General features: G+C 41.7%; 1 protein-coding gene across 1 annotated transcript; it reads right to left on the bottom strand.

The window, feature by feature from the left end:
* Positions 1–710: 710 nt before the first annotated feature.
* CLEC3A (C-type lectin domain family 3 member A) lies at positions 711–10,042 on the bottom strand. Its single transcript, XM_012437305.2, has 3 exons — positions 9,847–10,042; positions 4,724–4,807; positions 711–2,376 (listed from the first exon to the last, which is right to left on the bottom strand). Exons 1-3 carry the CDS (start codon positions 9,959–9,961, stop codon positions 1,982–1,984), a joined length of 594 nt encoding a protein of 197 aa, XP_012292728.1. The 5' UTR covers positions 9,962–10,042; the 3' UTR covers positions 711–1,981.
* Positions 10,043–10,590: the final 548 nt, after the last annotated feature.

The following is a 10,590-nucleotide window of genomic DNA, read 5'->3' as shown; positions in this document are numbered from 1 at the left end:
TTAGGGCAATGTATCTTTTTTTTTTCCTTCTGTAATATGAAACGATTGAGAGCCTAATTCTTATGGTTGTTCTGAAAAAGATAAATGAGAATTATCGAAGATCTACCACCTGAAATGTGAGGAGAATGCCCTACTTATCAGTGTCCACCCAGTTCATTATTGTCCCTACCTTTACAAAGACTATGGTTATGTTGGAGTCTGGAGTTGGCCAAGGTCAACCAGATAAAATTGCAGCTTCTTTTTTCATTTTGAGACAAGGTCTCTCATCCAGGCTGGAGTGCAGTGGCACAATTTCAGCTCACTGTAGCCTCAAACTTTTGGGTTCAAGAAATCCTGCCACCTCAGTCTCCTGAGTAGTTGGGACCATAGGCGAGCCTTACCATGCCTCGCTAATTTTTGTAGAGTCAGGGTTTTGTCATGTTGTCCAGGCTGGTCTTGAACACTTGAGCTCAAGTGATCTGCTCACCTCAGCCTCCCAAAGTGCTGGGATTACAGGCATGAGCCACTGTGCCCAGCCTCTGTAGCTACAATTTTTTTAAAGTTACCTTCCTCCAGCTAGATTGTACCTCTTCATTGCCAGGTAAAATTGTTCTGAGTATATCTGAATCACCAGTTTGATTAAATCCAGGGAAATCCCCCTCAAACTCTGCCAAGTTTAATATGAACCAACATAGTTTGAAAAACTGTAATTAACATTCAAACACATTTTCTATTGATCAGAATTCAGGCTTTATTATTGAACAATGAAAAGAGCTAAAACTTAATTCCAAGCATGTGTAGTTGAAGTTTGCAAAGCAGGATATTGTTCACAAAACACATTCAGTATTTCAAAAATACTTATTTGAAGAACAGAATATATTGAAAACTGTTTGCTTCTAAAAAGCCCATTTTCCCACCAAGTCTAAACTTTGTAATTTAATATTAAGCAATGACGTTACTTTGTACAATCTAGTTAAACAATGTAATGGGAATAGCAGTTGGCAGAATAAAAAATTTTGTAGATGTATGCAGTTTTCCAAAATCGTGTTCTATAAATTCAGTTTTCAGTTTCCAAAGATTGGTTGCCCATAATAGAGTTACATATATAACGATGGCTAAAAAATACAAGCTTACAAAAGTGTAGAGAAGAAACTAACAAAAGTGCACTCTCAATCTCATAAAAGGTGAGAGTCCGGATGCTAAAGCAAAATAAATGTAAGTTGTTTTTTCTCTGTTTTCTTTTAACATGCAATCTGCTTCTTTGTTCTGCATTAGGGTTACCCATTTAAGTGACAGGTTATAGTGCATTGCTGGGAATGAAAATTGATCAGATATGCACCTTGTCATTTCCTTTTAAATTGTGGTTTTAAACTTCCAAAAAGGGGGTAGGCATGAAGAAAAATAAATCGGAACTTCTTCAGAGATTTGAGTTCTGACAGAGCAGACAAGATACAAGTCCCACCAAGAGATGCAGCGATTGAAAAGGATAACGGGCTAACAAGGTATTATTGCCATCGTGGGACAGAATGAGCAACAGGCTGAGAAGTTTTTGGATTATATAGCACCTAGAATCTCTGATTTAGGGAATTCTTGTTAATAAAATATACACTCAATTTCCAAGGGAAAACCTTTCAGGTAGCACCTTTCAGGTAGCCTAAGCCTGGTTTTCTGGAGTGACGAGATGCATGGCTACTGTGGTTTGTTTTTAAAAACAGACTGGGTTTATACAAGTAAGAAAGACTAGGAAAGAGCAAGATTTTAGTGCATTTTGCAGAAGCCTTTTTATCTGTGTGGACATGGCTGGATCATTATTTCTGATCCAGACCCCAGAAAGGACAAAATCCCAAAGAAACGTGTTGGCGAAATTGGCTGACTTTGTCATTTTGCTATGGACATTGATCCTGTGTTGCAATTTTTCAATAAGTAAAATTTTTATTATTCTTACAAATCATCAACCTGTAAGCAGGACGAATCTTGCTTGGAGGACACGTTGGAGAAGAGCCTATGAAGGGATGGTGAACTCACATATGTACCTCTTGCTGCTGCGACAGTCCTCATCACTCCACTTGCCTTGAGCTGACTGGGAGAGGAGGACACAGTTTTCCCGCTTGCCACCGTCAGGCTGTGCACGGTCCCAGTTGAGGAAGGAGATGGCAGCTCCATTGACATCGACAAACTTGCCTTCCGTGACCATATCATTGATGCCCAGCCAAAAGTCATTGACACCTGGCAGGCTCCTCTTACCATAGTCTCTGAGGGCATTGATTTCGTCAGCGTTCCTGGGGATAACCAGGATTCCTCCTTTGGAAATGCAGTCTTCATTAGCCTCATGGAACTGCTTCAAGCCTTCTGAAGCAAGGTAGCATTTCTTGTGAACTTTTGTGCCTCGGAGACAGACTGTGAAGACATGAAATTTAACATACTAAGTTGCATTTTGAGTGTATTATGGCTAGGGCTGGACCTGGCAAATAGCAAGAAGTATTTGTGGAATGAAGTATGGTAATGTGAGACAACAATTTTGTATGTGCGAGACAACATGCTAAGCAGTTTGCGTAAATTAAGTCACATGATCTTGACAACCCCATGAAGTTGTATTTTATTACCCCTATTTTTACATGTCAGGATATTTAGGCTTAGAGAAGTTGTTACTTGTAACAACTCAACATTTTTTTTAAAGAGGTAATTTATACAGCTTGTGAGACTATAGCTACCCAAACCCAGGTCTGCCGTACTTCAAGACATGGCCTTGAACGTCATGCTATTCTGATACACACATGCTTGCTAATCTGTGTAGCTCCATTATGTGCTGGATTTCCTTGAGAGTTTTGAAACTAGATAGTATTTCACATCTATTTCAAAAAGCTCGGATACAGTGGCTCACGCCTGTAATCCCAACACTTTGGAAGGCCGAGGTGGGCCGATCCATGGGGTCAGGAGTTCGAGACCAGCTCGACCAACATGGTGAAACCCTGTTTCTACTAAAAATACAAAAATTAGCCAGGTATGGTGCTGCATGCCTGTAATCCCAGCTACTTGGGAGGCTGAGGCAGGAGAATCACTTGAACCCGGGACACAGAAGTTGCAGTGAGCCGAGATTACGCCGCTGTACTCCAAACCTGGGTGATAATGTGAGACTGTGCCTCAAAAACAAACAAACAAAAAACATGTGGAGAGAATGATTTTCTTAAGCAGATAACTGAGCCTTGGTAATATTGTTTAGATTATTCAGGATAAAGCAAACTTAAAGATAGTTTCAGGCCATAGCATTGATGAGTCAGGCCTCAGAGCCATAGTGCCTGGGTTTCAGTCTCACCTCTGACATTTAACTAGCTGTGTACATCTTGAACAAATTAACTTCTTTGTGCCTCAGTTTCCTCATCTGTAAAATGAGGATAATTGTAATAGCGTAACTTCTTGGAGGAGTCAACATAAGTTGTTGAAGGATTAATGGATTTGTGTTTATAAAGAATTACTGGTACCTGACGGTGTGGGTAAAGGATAATCAAAACTCACCTTCTGCATAAGCATTTAAGCATCTTTTAACTTTCTAATTCTCCTCCCCTGGAAACTTGATAAAGGGAGGATGTCATCCTTGTTACTAGGCAACATTGCTTACGGTAAAAATGACCCCACATTGGTAATGTGCATCTGGCCTGGGAGTTACAAATACTTGATGGAAAGCCATAACATCAGTGTTCCCTGAAGGCAGTTACTTGTAACTAGACAGGTCTCCTGTGGGGACCCTCGACGCCCTGCTTTTGAAATTGCTACAAAGAATATTAGCTCCTTGGGGAATGAGACTTGTAAACCAAGGCTGTTCCTGAACCTGCCCAGCATGGCTCACTTCTCACCCCTTGGAGAAGAGCTCGTGGGCAGTGTTGCACGTAGCCAGGTGTGGTGGCATGCGCCTTTTGTCTCAGCTACTTAGGAGGCTGAGGCAAGAGAATTGCTTGAACCCAGGAGGCAGAGGTTGCAGTGAACCAAGATCGTGCCAGTGTGCTCCAGCTGTGGGGAGGAATACTGGCGCTGCTCTGTTGGGAAGCTGAGGTTCTAACCCACATCTTTCTAGCATCTGATGCTGGGTATGGCCCAAGTGAGTCCTGGAGGCCTGATAGGCACTTAGTTAACATCCGATAAATGTTAATCATTTTAGTTATTTCATGGTTGATTCATTCTGTTTCATTACCCTTTAGGGAATAAGTGTGGACCGACTTTTCAAATGCATTCCCGAACCATTTTTATTTCTATACCACCTATATATAGGAGAGTAGTGTTGTAAATGAAGCTGATTTCCTAAAACCATCCTCTCCCAGTGTTTGGGCCCTCTTATTGGCCCCCTTGCTGATTTGTCAATGTTTCTTTTAAAAAGATGTCCCCCAAGGCCGGGTGCAGTGGCTCACGCCTAAAAAACCCAACACTTTGGAAAGCCGTGGTGGGCTGATTCATGGGGTCAGGAGTTCAAGATCAGCCAATCAACATGGTGAAACCCCATTTCTACTAAAATTACAACAATTAGCCTGGTATAGTGGCACATGCCTGTAATCCCAGCTACTCGGGAGGCTGAAGCAGGAGAATCTCTTGAACCTGGGAGGCAGAGGTTGCAGTGAGCTGAGACTATGCCTCTGCGCTCCAGCCTAGGCAACAAAGCAAGACTCCATCTCAAAAAAAAGGAAAAAGTCACGCAGAAATTGACCCAGAAATGTTCCTATCTCCTTTGGGATGAGGCACTGATAAAGCGACTTACCTGTCTGCAGGGCTTGCATTTCCTTCAGGGCATTGACTTCTCTCCAGAGCTTTTCAATTTGAGTCTTCAGATCTCCATCCTTTTCTGGGGAAAATTTTAGGGTGGGATGGGGTAGGTGAAATGAAAAGCATAGGATTAAAATAAAATGAAGCTTTGGAATGTAGACAAAAATAATGCGTGAAAATAACTTGTGGCTGGGCATGGTGGCTCATGCCTGTAATCCCAGCACTTTGGGAGACCGAGGCAGGTGGATCACTTGAGGTCAGGCGTCGGCGACCAGCCTGGCCAATGTAGCAAAACTCCATCTCTACTAAAAATACGAAAATTAGCTGGGCATGGTGTTAAGTGCCTATAACTTCAGCTGTTTGGGAGGCTGAGGCGTGAGAATTGCTTGACCTTGGGAGGCACAGGTTGCAGAGAGCTGAGATCATGCCACTGTACTCCAGCGTGAGTAAAGGGAGTGAGACTGTCTCAACAACAACAACAACAAAAAAAAATGAAAGAAGGAAAGGAGGAAGAAATGAAAGAAAAATTGGACAAGAAGATTACTAAGAGCTTGAGGGCAATCACAATCCTAGAAGGTACTTCTATGAGATGGGAGGGCTCCTCTCCAGTTCCATCCTGTAACTCTAGGCTTTTGATTTTTCAGGGTCATCTGAGAGTGAGCTCTGTCTCTTTTTTCCTGTGTGTTCCTTCTGCTGGGCTCACTCTTGCTCCAGCTCTTTCCTGTATTCTCACCAAGCTTAACTATCTCCTCTTCTGATTAGACTTTCCTTGTTATCCCGTAATTTAGTATCCCTTTTGCTAATCTATCTTCGAAACCTGTTATTCATTCTCTAGTCTCTATTCACATTTTATTCCATTTTTATGGGATATTCTCTATATTTTCTGTTCTCTATTTTATTTCGTCTGACTTGTTGTTTGTGGTGCTTCTGATGCTTAACATGATGCTTGGCACATGATAGGTGCTCACAGTGTTGTCTAGTGAATACACACTTTGTGGTATACAAGATGGTTACTTTCACACACTCTTCAAACATAGCTATGAAGGGAGGACAACTAGATTCCCATTGAAGAATGAGGACAAGTCGAATTAGAGAAGTAACTTGATAGATATTTGGCAGAACTCATACTCAAACATATTTGGATCCCCAAGTCCCCTGTTGGCAGTGTTCCTACTCAACCCATGCCTCGGGTATGGTGGCTTCTAGCAGGGTGAAGTGCTAAAGGCTCATGTAGAAATACGTCTGTATTGGGTATTAGCAACTTGTTCAGTCTTGTATGTTCCTGGACGAGGCTAAAGGATCCTCATGGCTGTCCTTGACCAATCTTGGCTATAAGAAAGTGGCAGAAAACAAAAGACCTTGGCTAAATCAAAATTTCAGGCCTATTAAGGATTCTCTTAGAGACTGGCAGCTTGTGAGTTTTCCAAAGGCATTAATTAAAAATCATAAATAATGAAGTATTAAAACCACCATATACTGTTTGTCAGAGATCAGTTCTTTCAGTAGTGTTTTGAGAGAGATACTATCCTTGTCTCCATTCTACAGAAGAAACAGAGGCCCAGAAAGCTGAATTCACCTGCTGAAGGTCACCCAGAATCGAGATTTGAATTTGCTCAGCTCCAGGCCCATTCTCTGTTCAGCCCTCCAATCTGTTTCTCACAGTGAGTGCCTCTACCTTCTTGGACCCTAGCACACGTAGACAGAGAACATACTTAAAGCTTGGTAAGAACAGTCTCCAGCTGCTGCTTTGTGGGGTTGCCGTAGAGTGAACCTATGTTTGGTATTGGATTTTTCAGGGCAGTCTAAAATTCACATGTGCTAATTCACTGTCTTCTTAAACATGTGCTTCATGAGCCATGTGTTGCCTCATTTGGGTTAGGAAACTGTCTTCTGGAATATCTAGGGGTGGTCCCCGATTCTTGTGTAGTTAATGCTGCACGTCAATTTTCAAAACATCCCATAGCTCAGCTCAGAAATACAATAACTCAAGGATTTTATTGATGTGATCATGTAATCCAGAAAAAAATAAAAGGGTACATTTAGACTTGCAAATTCATCAGCTATTGGGGGGCCGGGCTTGCAAAGGCTACTGAAGACTTGCTTCCAAGATAAAAGCAGTCACCTTTACACATGTCATCCCTCATCCCTCTCAGCTTCCTGCTCCATTCTCCTTAAATATGTGGTCTCCACTGAGAGATGGTAAACATTGTAATTAACATGGAGACACACGAATGAATATTAGGCTCCTGGGAGATGGTTATGAAATTCATTATCCAGGGACTGGGCTGTAGCTTCCATCCTTTGGAGCTGATGTAGATGTCTTTCGTGTACATCAAAGGGAATATGTGGAACAACTACTGTGCTGTAAAAGTTTTATTTTATTCAGGAATGCAGCACATACATTGGTGAGACCTATGAGGTAACTACCAGGGAGATCTTGTGTTTGAAGCTAAATTTTTCAATGGCTATTCTGAGTCCCCCAACAGGCTCCCTTTTGTTTTATTGTTGCTCTCCAGAAGTAGACACAGTGTAGAAACACAAAAAGAATTCCCAAAAGAAAGGACCAGTGAAACCATTATACGGTGTTGGGTTTTCAAGGTGTATGGGTATGGGTACTCCCATACACTGAAGATGGGAAGATGGGAAGCTGGGTTGGTGTTACATTTGGAGAGACACTTAGAAAGTATGATTAACGTGCAATTTTAGTTTGGGAAATGTATCGTAACAGCCTAACACGGGGAGCAATATATGTGTGCAAAGCAGTTACTTGGGGCTATTGAATCAAAAAGAGAGGTATTGGGAAGTTCAGCAAGAGGTATTAGATTAAGTCATGGCCCATCCAAACAATGGAATATTACACAGCTGTTAAAATGAATAAAGCATTGCTTACACTGGTAACTATCCAAGATTTAGTAGGTTAAATAAATTCATTTACCTGCCAACCTGCCAAACATTTTGCATAGCCAATTCTTTGTTAAAAATATCTTTTAACTGTGCATTTGTAACACTCTGGGAAGAGGCCAGCTGTGGTAGCTCACATCTGTAATCTCAGCACTTTGGGAGGCTGAGGCAGGCAGCTCACTTGAGGTCAGAAGTTTGAGACCAGCCTGCCCAACGTGGTAAAACCCCATCTCTACTAAAGTGTGTATATACATACACACACACACACAGAGAGAGAGAGAGAGAGAGAGAGAGAGAAAGAGAGAAATTAGCCGGGCATGGTGACAAGCACCTGTAATCCTAGCTGCTTAGGAGGCTGAGGCACTAGAATCATTTGAACCTGGGAGGTAGAGGTTGCAGTGAGCTGAGATCACACCACTGCACTCCAGCCTCGGTGACAGAATGAGACTGTCTCAAAACAAACAACCCCACAAAAAACAAAATGCAAAACTTCTGAGAATAGTATTATCCAGTAGTTAATGCTGGATAATTTTGTGATGAGGATTGGGAAAGAGAACATGGTTTTCACTTTTGATGTCATAAACATTGGTGTTACATTTCAAGGTACTTAAAGTATTTTGTAAGTATATGGATGGGTGGGGATATCATTGATTGACAGGTTTATTTCGTCACCTACTGTAGAACCTACTTTCTTGGACCTAATGGCAAAAAGGAGCAAAAACTGTTTTGAAGGAAGGACATTGAAGAGGTGTGTACGCAGTCAGTTTTTTTTTAAGTGTGCATGCACATGTGGTTATGAGGAAAGGGATTGGGGAAGAAGAGGGAAAAGAAGTGGGGAGAAAAAGGTGGGGAGAGAGAGAAGAGTGTGGGAGGAGAAGGGAGGGAGGCCCGTGGATAACCTGGATGTGACCTAAGCTGTGATTGCTTCAGGAACACCCACACGGCACCCACATGCAGACGTAATCACATTCATACCCTCTTTGCACATTGCTACTGGGTGTGCACCACTCTCACCAGGAGTGCCACTCCATTCAGTGGTGAAGAAATGCCACAAAACGTGCCACGTCACCCAGCCTCCTCTCTCTCCCTTCCTTTGATACTATCTTCAGCAACATGTTTCATCTACTTATGAAAACTATTTTAAACTTTAACTAAAGGAAGTATTACATTTCGAAAGGGAAAACGATTCCACTTAACCTTGCGTCAGACCTAAATTTTGTAAATGCCCCTGAAAAAGAGTACTTCATAATCATTAAAGTACAAGATCACTATTTACCCACCAGCCATCTGTGTCATGTCAAAGACTCTAACCTTGTTGAAATGTGTGTGTTTGTGTGCGTGTTGGTGGGGTGGAGGGGTTACTAATGAAGTGAAAATGATAAGGAAAGAGTGTCATCATAGTTGGAAATATCCTCATATGAAAATGACACAGAGGATGAGATGAAACACTACCCTGTGTCTTGCTTTTTTCTTTTGCTTTGGTTTCAGCATATTGCAACTTCTTTATTGTTATTTTTTTTTAACCTGTTAACCCAATTAAAACCACTCAAAATTTGAGGTTGCCTGGAGATTGATTAAATTTTGCATCACAATGCCTTCAAATACTATATGACTTTGAATCTCCCCAACTTAAAGTCAACATGCAATCTCTCTATGGCATGAAAGAGTTAAAATATATGGTATAGACTGTCCGTATACTGCTGAGGATATGGAAATATAAGCTAATGATAACTAATGAAAAGAGAAGTCACTATTACCAAAAGCTCTATCCACTGCTACACGTTGAATAAGATTATAGTTATCTTAAAAATATAACTGAATCCAGTTACTCCATAGCTACTAGTGAAACTGTCCTCTGTTAATACATTCTTCCTGCCCCATGTTAATAACACCAGATGTTCAGATATCCAGCTGAGCTTTCTTTGAAGCACTTACTATTTAAGCTCACCTAACAAAAAATACACAATTCAGAACTTTTTATTGCCAATTTTTTTCCCTGTTTATAAATTTTTAAAAAGCCGAGCAGCATGGTTTCTTTAAGATCAAACTATCCCAGAGAATTAAAAGGTCACTTAATCCCCGAAATGCCATATAGGCATGATGGCTTGGTGCCGTCACCAAAGACAGTCTCCTGGAGGAGTATGGAAATTAACATTGTCCCGCACCTCCCTTTACTGTGGAAGGCTAGAATTTGGCTTGACAGAGAAGCCCCCTTACCTTTCACTCTGCGTTTGCTGTGTTTCCTGGCCTTTAATCTGGACGTGTGGCTGGTGGTCTGGTCCAGGAGTAAGGTGATCACCAGGATGCAAATTACAAGTCCATTCTTTGCCATGGCTCTGGGGCAAGCCTGCCGAGCCTCGTCACCAGCCCCCCTGAAGCAGCTATGCAGAGGTAGACTACACAGCTACATCTTGCTCTGGGATGCCTGGGGCTGGCTTATAAAAGTGAGCTTTGGAGGTTGGCTGGAATCCTGCTGACGAAATGTTTGGATGCCTCTGCTGGCCACAGCATAAGGTGGCCCCTTGTTCTCATGCCTCATGTTAGGCTTATTTATTTCTGCTGCATTTCCTAGTGATTTGCCTTTTTGGAGTGTATCAATGTTAACTTCAGGTTTTGCCTACTTGCTTTCTGTTTTAAAGTCTGAGAAGCTTGGGGTCTTTGTGAGAACCTAATATTTAACTCTTTGATTTGGAGCTCTGAATTTTACTAAATGTTCTGGAAAATGGATTTAATTTAGTTTTCAGGGCAGAAAAAGGAAAGTTACCGCATGCGTGTGTGTGTGTGTGTGTGATGCTATAGCACCATTCATTTAAGCCAGTGTGTCTACTCACACTTGTGTGTCTGCACAGCTCAAGTGGAGCTTGGAAATAGTTTGCTCAATGGAATTTACGGAGACTGTGGAAATAGATACTCGATGATAAAAAACAAGGTTGCAAAGACCTTTTGCCATTTCTAAATCAT

Source organism: Aotus nancymaae, unplaced genomic scaffold (genome assembly GCF_030222135.1).
Source record: "Aotus nancymaae isolate 86718 unplaced genomic scaffold, 86718_ANA_hifiasm-v0.15.2.pri h1tg000030l, whole genome shotgun sequence".
In the NCBI taxonomy this organism is placed as follows: Eukaryota; Metazoa; Chordata; class Mammalia; order Primates; family Aotidae; genus Aotus; species Aotus nancymaae.
Note: the sequence above shows the minus strand (reverse complement) of the source record. Positions and strands in the feature narration are given on the sequence as shown.